Genomic DNA, 12,466 nt, shown 5'->3' on the forward strand with positions numbered 1-12,466 from the left:
GTTTATGTTCTGCAAGCAAACATCCTCTTCCACTGACTGTAGTTGGTAGAACTGTGTGCATGCTCAGTCACTACGCTGTGTCAGACTTTTACAACCTTATGGACTGCAGTCTGCCATGCTCCTCTGTCCATGGGATTTCCTAGACAAGAATACTGGAGCGAGTTGCTATTTCCACCTCCAGGGGATCTTCCTGACCCAGGGATCAAATGCGAATCTCCTGCATTGGCAAGCAGGTTCATTACCCCTGAGCCAATTGCAGTACAACTGCAGTCCCCCCCACCAAAGACATGTCCAAGTCCAAACCCCGAGCAATCATGAATATGAACCTACTTAGAAACAGGGTCTTTGCAGATGAAATTAAGGTTAAGTATCCCGAGATGAGATCATTAATTAAGCTGGGCCCTAAATCCAACGACAAAGATTTGGTGTCCAATGGGGTCCTTATAAGAGATAGAAAAGGAGCACACACACAGACCAAGGAGAGAAGGCCACGTGAAGACAAACAGAGGCTGGATCTGTGCTACTCTGGGCTACTGAGCCCACGGATGCCAAGAATTGCTGACAGCCACTAGAGAAAGGAGGAGGGCCTGGAATGGATTCTCTCTTGGAGCCTCCAGAAGGAATGAACCCTGACAACACCCTGATTTCAGACCTCTGGCCTCTAGGACTAACAAGAAAGTTTTTTTAATCTTTTTTTTTTAAAAAGTTTGGCTGTATCCTCAGCATGCAGGATCCTAGTTCCCCAACCAAGGATCAAACCTGCTCCCCCTGCATTGAGAGCTCACAGTCTCAACCATGGACTGCCAGGGAAGTCCCCAAAGTTCTGCTGTTTTAAGTCTCCAGGTTTGTGGGAATTTGTTAGGGCAGGTGAGATCAGAGACCGGAGCCGCCTCCCCCTCTGACTCAGGACTACCGAGAACAGCATTCCTGAGAGAGTGGCCTTCACTCCTTTCATCTGGAGTCTTGGTTACAGCTCTCAGGTGGCTCTACGGTACCCAGAGGCACTAAGCGTCCACTCAGCAGATGTCTGTTCACCAGGAGAAGAGACCTGAGGCTGCCTGGGAGGTGCTGGGCTCCGAGGCTTCGAGAGGTGTGGGATCAATGTCCTCGTCCATGTCAGACCGGTCTGCTCCAACCTCAGCCCTCTCTTCCTGTCTGACCCAGAGGCTGCTTTCCAGTTGTTCTTCAGCAATTTCTAGCTCCTCCTCTGTGTGTAAAACAGCCACGGTTTCCCGGGGCAAGTGTGAGGAATAGAGTCCAAATTTGGCTTTACAACCAAACATTGCCTCGTACGGACTCTGCTGCAAGGAACCATCAAAGGCCTGATTCCTCACCACCTGCATGAATCGCAGGCCTTCGGTCCAATGATGGGAGTGGTTACTCTGCATCCAGGCACTCAGCATGGTCTTGACATCACGGCTTGCTCGCTCCAGGAAGCCCTGGCCTTGGCCAGGGTGGGACTTACCAAGGACAATCTTTAGGTCTGGCCATACCTCATTGAGCTCATTAACAACCTGGTTTGTGAACTCTATGCCGCTGTCAGATTCTAACACGCTGGGTGGACCAAGAATTGTGAAAATATCCAACAGGACACTGACTACCTCATGGGCCTGCTTGGCTTTTAATGGCCGTAAAATAATGAACTTGGTTAAGTGGTCCTGGTAATACAAAATGAACTTGAACTCCCCATCAGCATTTGACTGCATATCAAGGATTTCAACTTGGCATCTGGAGTCATTGTCCTTACATGGCATGGGCTTGGGCGCAAGGCCTCTCTTGGGTACTGGGTTCTTCTGGTGGCACTGTTTACACAGAGTCAGATATAAGACAATGACTTCTTTGGTGACATTCCCATATTTGCCTTGCAGCTCCTTGAGCATGCGTGTCCGCCCGCCATGGCCGATATTGAGATGTGTGTCGTGAAGGATGTCAAACAGCTCTTCCTTGTGTACGTAATACCGTATCCGATCTCGTTCTCTGTGAGCAGCCTCTATGAGTTTCTCTGTGCCTGCTACAGAAATCACATCATATTTTGCTGCACGGCGATAATCACGTGATGACTTCTTCCCCTTCTCCTTAGCTTCTTTGACTTCCTTGATTGTTTGAAAGTACTTTTCTTTGGAAAATACCTTGCTGTTGTAACTTTTGCTTTCTACCAACTTGGTCACGCTGGTGAGAAACTTTTCTCTCATGGTACTTATCTCCGTTTCTGTTTCACTTGGATTTGAAACACCAGGGGGATCATTTCCAGCTCTCTGTGGTGTCGTGGAGAATTGTAAGAAGTCTCCTAAAGAGATGGAGAAAGAAGCGAACAAAGTTGAATTTGATGATATGCCACCTGGAAGACTCTCCTGCCAAAGTTCTTCATAATTCTTTCATCGGAATTTTGAAGATATGGAAGAAAGATACTAGACTGTTGGTATAAAGCAGTAACAGAATAAAAATATCCAGAAAGCCCACTAGGGCCATTCAAAACAAGAGCATGTCAACAGAATTTTATTTTTTAAAAATTTAACGTATTTGGTTTATTTTGGCTGCACCCAGTCTTAGTTGCTGCATGCAGGATCTTTAATTGTGGCAAATAGGATGGAAACTGGACCTCCTTCAGTAGAAGCACATAGTCCTAATCACTGGACCTCCAGGGAAGTCCCAGGATTTTCTTAAATGATGACTTTTCCCTGTCAGTTGTACACACGGTTAGTAAATGAAGACTGAGTCCTTACCCTGAGGGACTGTGTTCTCGTAACTGTTCAGCATTATGCCTCTGCTGCAGTCCTTCCGAGGGGCTTCCTAATACTTCCAGTCTTTGGTCAGATCCTCAAATGTTGCTGCCTCCCCAGAAGACATTATCTACTGCCACAGGGACTGCTGTGCCTTGGGGCCTGGGCTGAGGAGCAGCTGCAGCAGAACTGGGGAAGAGACCATGGAGGTTCTGGGAAAAAAGGCATGCTCACACGCATGACTGAATGTGAGCATGTGAATATCACACAGAAGAAAAGGTAACAGGGTAGAGGAAAGGTCTCACATTCAGTAAGAAGAATCCAGCTTCACAGCGAGGAAGAGGGGTTTTGTCCTCTTGGAGGGTCTGCAGGCCTGGCCTGTCTTGATATTGCCTGAGCTGGAGCCCATATATTTTTTTTCCAGAACGAAGCAGAGTGTCCAACTGAACTTGAGCACTCCCAAAGTTGGGAGACACTTCCAGATACAGGTTTGGCAGTTCTGAATAGAGGCAGCAGGGCCTGTTTTCAAAAATGGACAAATTACACCTGGGGATAGAGAGCTATGTCAGGAGATTATCATGCCAAAGAGATACCCCAAATGGGGTCCACACACCACCAAGATTGGAGAATTCCTCTGGAAGAGAACTTGATACTTGGGTGTCTACACCTGGGTTCCTTAGGACAACTCCAGGATATAGGATGTGATGAGGCCAGGGGAAGCTTTCATATGAAGATCACAGGAATTCCAACAATCTTACGAAAACAAGATCCCCAAGATGCCAGCCATCAGATGAAAAGCTGAAGGCCAGGGCAGAATCCTAAGATGCAGAGAAAGATGGAAACATTTAAAACTTCTGAGCAAGAGTCTTAGTTAAGCAAAGCTTGATTCCAGGTCCTGAATGTCCTCCACTAAAAAGACTTCGGATTTCCTTGCTTGGCATCATTGGTTAACTACATGACATTCCTGATTCTAAAGACACTTCTGACATTGAAACTGCTGACTTAATGACAATTTTCACAGGGAAAACAGAGACCCTACATTAAATGAACACAACCAGATTTTTAAAATGTGAAAAATATGCATTTTAGAATCAAAGAAACAGAATGTTTGTAAAATACTCTTTAAGTCTGAGCTCCACATTCTTAATGCAAACGGACATTTTAATGGCTCTGAAAAGTCCTTCAGTTAAAAAAAAAAAGTTTCATCCACTAGTCCCATATAATCACTGATATGGGGCTTTGTTTCCCAAGGATTATGTATTATCATCCTACAGTCCTTAGAAGACACTTGAAACCACAAGATGGTCAATGCAAACCAGGAAGAGCTTCTAGACTACTCACTGAAACCAGCATCTCTCAGAAACTGGCTGCTCTGGATGCTATTTGAGGCCCTCAGGGAACTACACAGGAAGGAAAAGTCTCACCTCCATCCTATAAAAGAATGAAGACAGGCTGGAAATAATTTATAATCAAAAGATGGAAAAATCTCAGTCTTCAACTTGCGAAATTGTCCTTACCCAGTCCCATGAAATTCTATAGCCAGAGAGTAACATTTGGCTAATAGACATATTTCAGTTAGCCTACCCAGCGATTTTTTAAAATTGGATGAATTACCTATATTTATAGACTGGGGAGTTCATTTAAAAAATCTCGATTTCTAGCTTTCTTGAAAAATGGGACGATCCGGTCACACCGGGAGCTGTTTGGCTTGGCAACATCTGCCTTCAGTGGAGAGGCAGTAGCTCCTTTTGGACAGTCCACACTCTCTGGCTTCCCACAGTTTCTAAGCCAGCTACTAACTTTGTCATCTTAACTACCCACCCCTATAGTTAACTGAGCTTTCAACACCTGTTCTAAAGCAGAATGAAAGAAACAAGGCCCCAAAGAAAGGCGGCCAGCTTTCTGGTGTGATCTGTTCTGGTGGGGTAACTGACAAATGAGCTTGTTCACAGAAAACTGAGAAGATCCTCCTTCCTCACTCACCTGTGAGTCTTTGCTTTGGCTGCCCCCGACCTGGAATGCCTTCCATTGATCTTCCAAATCACACCCAGCTCAGGTCAGCATTCTTCCTGAGGCACTCTGATTGCCATCTGTCTGTCCCTCCTCTGAACAGCCAGCACCACTCACTGGAGCGCTTTGCCTTTTTAGTCAACTGGTTTAGGTGTACACAACCTAGAAGACAGACTGGGGCTTCTATCTCGCTGTATCCCCTCAGAGGGCCCACGAATACAGAGCTGAACAAAAGATGTTCAAAGAATATGTCAAACAGTTGGCTTACAGAATAGTAGAGAGACAGTGCAGAGGTCTAGGCTTGGGAAGTCGATTTCTGACTCATCACTTATTGAATAAGCGAAGCAACGTTACTGAGGCTTCAGCTTCCACAACAGAATGGCGAGAATGCTAGTCTGCATCACTACAGTTGTGATAATGCAGGTAAAGCACTTAGTACAGTGCCCCGCACCTTAAACAAAACAACCTCCCGCTTATTCCTTAAGACCTGGCTCGGGCATCAGGGCCTTGGTGCGGTCCTGAGTCCCAAGGTCTCCGCAACACCTCGCCCCGTTGCCCGCGGGCTGCTCTCGGCAATCGGGACCCGCCTACTCCCCCAATTGAATGAAAGAGCCAGGTGGAGGAGAGACCGATCTAGGGATTTTTGCAAGAGGGAGGCCCGGAAGATGAACCAGGAGCACAGGGTCGTGAGCCGCCTCGGCCCCAGCCAGCTTCACCGGCGCCGTCCAGGACCCTCCTGCCCGCGAGCGCCGGCGGCTCCGGGGGACTGACGCGCCGGAAACGGCTCCGCGCCGACCGGAAGCCCCGCCCCTCCCGAGGGAGCTCTCAAAGATACAGCAACGGGCCATATTGTCGGCTGAGACACGGTAAGGCTCCTGAGGTGAAATCTGGGGCTGGTCGAGGTGCGACCTTGGCTAAGGCAGACGACGACTCGGGTCTCCGGCGACAGCAAAATTGGTCATGTTTCCTTATGTTGTTGTTAAAGCTCCAAGATCAATAAATGCTCGCCTCCAGCACGGAAAGTACATTTATATGCTTAGTCTTAAGTGAGGAAGGGCGGCGGCACAAATGTTGCCAACAACTAATCCTGCGCTGCATCACTTCCTCCTCTCGGAGAAACTGCTTTTTAGGTGAGTACTTTGCCTCAGAAATCTTTAAGCTAAAGATTTCTTTTGGCCTGACACCACTCACTCAACATCAGTGCAGAAAACAAGGTGGTAAAGGGGGCCCTCGGGTATTTCGCTGCATCCCTAAAGTGCTGCTTCCTGCTGTTAAAAAAAAATTACTGCATGAGTCCAATATTATTAGATGCTCAAAGCTGGTTAAAAAGCCAGCTTTTTCCAAACGGTAATTTTCATTAGTGGAATCAAGCCACAAGATAAGGATGGTCTGCCCCTAGACAGCTAACATCACCAGGACTTCCTTGAAAACTAACTAGGCTTTGTCCCAAAACACCACACATAAAGACTTTTCATTTTAACAGTTTTTAATGAAAGCTGTAGACAAGATGACTTTATTCTTGCATCTTCTCAATTGTTTCTTCCTTATATTTGCCCTTTTCCTTTCCTACTTGGCGAGATTTGGCTTTACGTTCGAGGATCTTTTTGCGGTCTTTGTCCAGTTTTAGTCTGGTGATAACCACCTGCAGACAAATAAGGGAAAAAAAAAAAATCTAAGCTTTAAACAATCACCAATACAGAACACATGGGAAGGTCCAACATTCAGTCCCCTACTTGTGGGGGTGGATTGCTTAAATGCTAGAAATGATTCTTTACCCCCAAACAAACCTGACTTAAATGTTCACTAATGTTCAGCCCACAAAGGAAAAGGCAGTGTGGCACTGGTGGTTCTCCTCACATCTTCTGTGTAAAAATCAGCTGCTTCTACTGCAATGTATTTCAATAATTCCACTCCTCTCACCCCAGTTTTATAAGCTAACTAAGTCATACACATTTTTATTTCCACAGTATCTTTAGTCCTGTAAATTTGGAAATTAAATGCAGCTTTCACATGTTTCAACCTGCAAAACTTTTAGGAAAATCATAGAACAGACCCTATTCCAGCAGATTTGTCACTAAAGGTATCCAGATTATGACAGATTTTAGTGTTAGGAAGGAGAAGATAGCAGTGAACAAGGTCTGGGGATTCAGCATAGTGACCAAAGGACAATCTCCACTACCATGGAGGGTATATTTAATGCGATGAAATGCTGGAGGAAAGGGGTTAAATTGTTATCGATGTCAGGCAGGCCCCAAGAAAAGGGCTGTACCTGAACAAGAGACCTGAGAAGGCAGAGGTGTTTCAAAGAGAACAGCAAACATTCAAGTCCAGAGGCAGGAGAACTTCCAAGTTTAATAGGTGTTTCTCAGATCTGCGTGTGTCTTGTTAAAATAGACCCCTTGTTCCCAAATCACACGGATGGAGGAGCCTGGTAGGCTGCAGTCCATGGGGTCGCTAAGAGTCCGACACGACTAAGCAACTTTACTTTCACACACTGGAGAAGAAAATGGCAACCCACTCCAGTATTCTTGCCTGGAGAATCCCCGGAACGGGGGAGCCTGGTGGGCTGCCGTCTATGGGGTCGCACAGAGTCGGACACGACTGAAGTGACTTAGCAGCAGACCTGGGAAGAGAATATCCAATTCTGTGAAGCTGCCAGGTGGATGCCGCCAACCAGCACACACAGTAGCACAGTTACAGGAACAGCAAAGAGGCCAGCAGACTAGAACATGGAGAGTGAAATCATCAAGCAGTAGCTGCTGAGTGAACTTTATATGGCCACGCCAGGTCTTAGTTCCCTAAGCATGCGGGATCTAATTCCCTAACCAGGGAACGAACCATGCCCCCTGCACTGGAAGCGCAGTTTTAGCCACTGGACCACCAGAGAAGTCCCTGGAGATGAGCCTTGTAGGCCACTCTGATGCAGACAGGATTCTGGATATAATGTGACAGCAGTCAACAATCGATAACATGCTGGCCTAAGCAGTTAAGAAGGGCAGAGCTGTCACACACAGTGTTGGTAGCTGACTACCAAGAGCCAGAGGGTTCAAGAATAAAACAAGCCAGTAGTTTAAACATGTTGGGTTTGATATTGATTAGATATCCAAGTTGAAATGCAAAACTGTCAACTGGATATTGAGGTGTTTTTGGAATAAGAGATGAAGGTAAGTCAAAGAGGGAGATCAAAGGGTCAAACACTGCATTTGTCAAACACTACATTAAGTTCAGAAACACTTTAAGAATTGGTCACTGTATTGGTGACCTTGACAGCAGGTGATCCAGTCCTAGGGGCAAAAATAAGATTATGTAGTAGAGTGGGAAAGCCCTTGCTCTTAGGAGATGCACTCTGTCATGATGCTTGTAATCCATTGGAAGGGTAGGGAAGGGAAAGAAAATGGTAGCTGTGAATACTAGGTGAAAGATAATGCAACAGATGTATTAGTCTTTCAACTTCTGTGTAGTCTAAAGATTAGATTCATGGTGCCAACTCAAGATCTTAAAAAACCAACACCTCAGTATTTGAACAGGCACCAAGTACATTTATTACCTCTTAAGAGACAGCAGTATTGGAGAATTCACGTTGAAGTCAAGGACAGGAGAATCAGACTCTATCTTCTATCAATGAATCTAGTCTCTGAGCTCTAGGTCTGCAAATGGCTTAAGACCTACTTTCCTTACAGCTTACTCAATTCTGTTTAACACACAGGGTATGGCCTCCATAGCATCTAAAAATTATCCTATTTCCTAGATTTTAAGATCTATTCATGTTAGATCGATCAATCAGCTTACCAATACTTTTTAAGGAAAAGGTACATTACATATACATACATACAGGATAACTGTTAAAGACACCTTGATTTCAGGAAAAAATAGTACTGGCTTTAAGACTGATTTCCAGAACACCTAAAATCTATTTCTGTCAACAAGCAGTTACATTTGTCAGTGATTGCTGTAATTTCTTTCCCCCATCTCAAGCATTCTCAAAAACACCCACCTTGCTGGGGTGAATGCCCACATGGACAGTTGTGCCGTTAGCCTTCTCCCGTTGCACTCGTTCAATGTAGATGACGTATTTCTTCCTGTAAACCTGGACTACTTTGCCAATTTGCTGCCCTTTGTAGTGCCCTCGTACAACCTAAATGCAAATTCAAAAGTAACATATATGCAGATAAAGGAACATTAAACTTGTAAACCAGTAAATCTATGAATCAGGTAAACCTCATTCCCTCTATCATATACATATACAGGACCTTCCAATTTTGAAAGACCTAGTAGTCACTGGAAATGTGCCAGTAATTCTCTCTCTGGCTTCAGCTAACCTGCAAGTAAACTATGCCCCATATAAATCTACAGTGATGGACAGTGCATCTCTACAACTGATGGGCCACCAGCAGTGGTGGGCTTGTTTCAGGGTTAAAAACGAACAACAAGCCCACCTTGGTTTTTTTTGTACCAGTTGACAAGCAAACTGTCACTTCAAAGGGAACAGGCCACAGATATTTAAATTCACAACCTACTAAAGGGTCCTACTAAGTGCCAGAGCATGGGCAGCAGCTAATACTTCAGGAACAGGCCAATTCTCTCCCAAAGGTTAATGAACAGCATATCATTCTCTCCTCCATGATCCTCACCCAGCCACAGTGTTTCTGAATAGACGCTTCTTCCCAATCACAGACTTTCTCAGATTAAACTATCTTGGAAGCAGAAGATGGCCTCTCAAATCTACCAGCAATTTTAGCACCAGCACAGGAGAGAAAAACGGCTTATCACCTCATGAAATGTTGGTAACATGGAAGCTGCTTAAGAGATGGCTTGAAATCTTTTCTTAACCTCTGCCCCTGCATTGGGAGTGCCGTCTTAACAGCCAGACTGCTAGTTCCCTGAAACTTGTGTACCTGAATTTTTGATTTAGACACAGAATTGTTTACTGGTTCTCAAATGCCTCTCTAATGACCAAACATACCCAGAAAAAGATAACCCCAAGCCAATGTACTGGTTCCAAACCATCTTTCTTCTGTTTTATCACGACTGCATCTGATGCTTGGGACAACAGATTTTCACCAGAGCAATGGTGAAAAAAGCAGTTTACGTTTCACCCCATCATTTGTTAATAAAGTGCAGGATATTCGACAAGATGACCTGAACACAGACACATACCTGAACTTCATCATCCTTTCGGATGGGCATGGATCGAACATTGTACTTCTGTCTTAGCTCTTTAGAAAGAGGAGAAGACATAATTTTCCTGCGAATGTGGGAAGGCGCATTGAAATGCCTTTTTCGATTCTTGCTTCGGTCAGAAGTCACAAAGGGATTGAACTTCATTTTGGCTAAATAAAAAGTTAAAAGAGCTGTAAACCCTTAAAGAACCAAAATCTCAGTTTTTTTTTTAAGAAAACAAGATGTTTATTTATTGTATTTATTTGGAAAACAATACACTAAAGATAAACTTATCAAAAACAAGTCTTATGAACAGGCATTTTAAATGTTTAATATTGGACTAAGAACAATAACAAAACTGACCTGTGAAATTTTGAACATTTTGTTGTTCTGGATACAAAAGGTCTAATTTAGTTTAAATAAGATCTGAAACACCTTTATGAAACTTATTTTGCTCAATGGGTATGATATTAAAGTTATATATACATATATATATGGAAGTGAAGTGAAAGCTACTCAGCTGCTCTTTTTGACCCCATGAACTGTAGCCCACCTGGCTCCTCTATCCATGAGGATTTCCCAAGCAAGAATACTGGAATGTCTCACTCAGTTTACAAACAAGTATCTGCAACAATTTCATCTTGAAAGTTTACAATGCTCATAAAACCTGTCACATTAACTTCATCAAAACCTGCTTGAGCTGAATTGCCCTACTGGGATTTTTAATTACAGAATAGAAGAATTTCCCATAGCCTACAGACCTATTGGAATTAATCTTTTTGTTTACACTCTCAAACTCCATGTGTTAGTCGCTCAGTCGTGTCCGACTCTTTGCGACCCCAAGGACTGTAGCCTGCCAGGCTCCGCTGTCCATGGAATTCTTCTAGGCAACAACAACATTGGAGTGCATAACCAGCCATTCCCTTCTTCAGATCTTCCCGAACCTGGGGTCGAACCCGGTCTCCTGCATTGCAAGCGGATTCTTTACCGTCTGAGCCACCAGGGAAACTCAAACTCCGTAATTACCGCGTAAGGAAGCTAAGACAGTGCTTATATCTCTGTTCATTAGGGTACAAGAGACTTGACAACTCAATTCAAACGTATTACCACGTTTTAGAAAAACCAGTCAACGTTAATCTACGGAACGGAGCCTGAACAGATTAACTCTCCTCCCAAATGAATGAAATCAGGCCCTATATCCCGAACCTGGAAAACGCACAGAACTCGGGTCCAAAAAGTCTTCCAACGGGCGTGCGAGGCCTGAAAGTTTTACCAAGAAACTACCCGAGACCATTCTTTAGGAAACTATTCTGTCCAGACTAGACACCATCACCACAGGCGCTCTACCCTTCAGCTCCCGTTTCCAAGTCTCAAAACCCTCTTTCCTCCTCCTTCCTCCGGTCCGGTGGCCCTTGAGCTTAGAAGAAAAGCCAAGACCATCCTGGCCTCCCTCCCTGGCTGCTACTCGGTCGCCGGAACAGTACTGGGGCACTCCGGGTCGAAAGCCACCGTGCCCGTGAACAGATGGTTGCGGATTATACGCTTTGTCCCGGGAAACTCTTACCCGCTAGCGTTTCAGCGATGGCCACAGAAGGGAAGAGATCTGCAAGCTGCTTCCGGTTCTGTAAGTTTCCGCAAGATCTCGCGAGACCGATGTTTCTTGAGCAAGAGAGGCGCGGAGTTTGAACGCGGAGAGGAAACTGGAAGACATCAATGACTATCGCCCTCTCGTGGCTCGGAGGGGAACTACGAGGGACTGCAAAACGTTTCTATAGGTCCTGGAGCCTCCGGTGGGAGTCCTGGATTTTGCAGCTGCGTCCTCTGGGAACGGTAGTTCCCGGGCGAGTGGGGGCGGGGGGCGGGAAGGGGGCTGTTCGGGGTCTTACTGTCGTGGAGGGTGTTGAGGAAGTGAGCGGCCCCAGGGACCTGTGTCCCTTCACTACCGAACACCAGGCAGGAGGGTCCTTTAACTGGGAAAAGGCGGGTCCTATATTTGACCGCCAGGTGACGCTGGGATTCCAGCTAGCTGGTCACCTCGGTTACCTGGACATCCCAGGCAAAGGCCCTGGGTCTTTCGAGTATTCGTGTCGCGTAAGCGGCTCCAGCCCGGCGCGTGCTGCTGCTTGAACACAGACGAATGTGCGAACTCTTTCGCGGGGCCCGCCAGAGATTCAGCTCCCGCCAGCGAGGGGCCTTCGAGGACTTGGACTGCGAGTACGTCCCTCCAACCCCGGGAAAATAGGACTGAACCCGGGTTTCTAACGCGCTCCCAGGTGATGCCTGGAGTGCTGGTCCGAGACCACAGCTTGAAGGAGCGCGGCTTGAGGAAGCCTCTCCACGCTAAGAGCTGTGCCCTTTTCCTCATTTTACCGTTTGCTTTCATTCAGTTCAGGATCTGATGGAAGCAGGGCTAAGGGGTGCGCGCCCCTGCAAAAGAATTGCAGTGCAAGGTGAACTCCCGCCGCGCGTCCGGCCGCGCACCTGGTAAGGGACCGGTTTCTGTTGAATGAATAATACAGGTGTCATAGGAGAGGAAGACACGCGTTTCATGATGCTTAAGACTTAGCTTGCAGAGT

At 45.8% G+C, this 12,466-nt stretch overlaps 2 protein-coding genes across 19 annotated transcripts; both read right to left on the minus strand.

Moving 5' to 3' along the window:
- Positions 1-644: 644 nt before the first annotated feature.
- On the minus strand, positions 645-5,524 carry KRBA2 (KRAB-A domain containing 2). 18 transcript variants are annotated; one of them, XM_069603494.1, is made up of 7 exons: positions 4,999-5,512; positions 4,704-4,892; positions 4,062-4,151; positions 3,334-3,538; positions 3,026-3,239; positions 2,724-2,909; positions 645-2,287 (listed from the first exon to the last, which is right to left on the minus strand). In XM_069603494.1, exons 6-7 carry the CDS (start codon positions 2,755-2,757, stop codon positions 1,032-1,034), a joined length of 1,290 nt encoding a protein of 429 aa, XP_069459595.1. In that variant the 5' UTR covers positions 2,758-2,909; positions 3,026-3,239; positions 3,334-3,538; positions 4,062-4,151; positions 4,704-4,892; positions 4,999-5,512; the 3' UTR covers positions 645-1,031. The 18 variants fall into 18 exon arrangements, with proteins under 18 accessions (XP_069459595.1, XP_069459599.1, XP_069459598.1 ...); XM_069603498.1 differs by having other exon boundaries at positions 2,724-2,932; XM_069603497.1 differs by lacking the exon at positions 3,334-3,538.
- Positions 5,525-6,198: 674 nt separating this feature from the next.
- RPL26 (ribosomal protein L26) lies at positions 6,199-12,060 on the minus strand. The gene is made up of 4 exons (XM_069603509.1): positions 11,455-12,060; positions 9,888-10,060; positions 8,725-8,865; positions 6,199-6,372 (listed from the first exon to the last, which is right to left on the minus strand). Exons 2-4 carry the CDS (start codon positions 10,053-10,055, stop codon positions 6,244-6,246), a joined length of 438 nt encoding a protein of 145 aa, XP_069459610.1. The 5' UTR covers positions 10,056-10,060; positions 11,455-12,060; the 3' UTR covers positions 6,199-6,243.
- Between the last annotated feature and the right edge of the window lie 406 nt (positions 12,061-12,466).

Source organism: Ovis canadensis, chromosome 11, assembly GCF_042477335.2.
Source record: "Ovis canadensis isolate MfBH-ARS-UI-01 breed Bighorn chromosome 11, ARS-UI_OviCan_v2, whole genome shotgun sequence".
Classification (NCBI taxonomy): domain Eukaryota; kingdom Metazoa; phylum Chordata; class Mammalia; order Artiodactyla; family Bovidae; genus Ovis; species Ovis canadensis.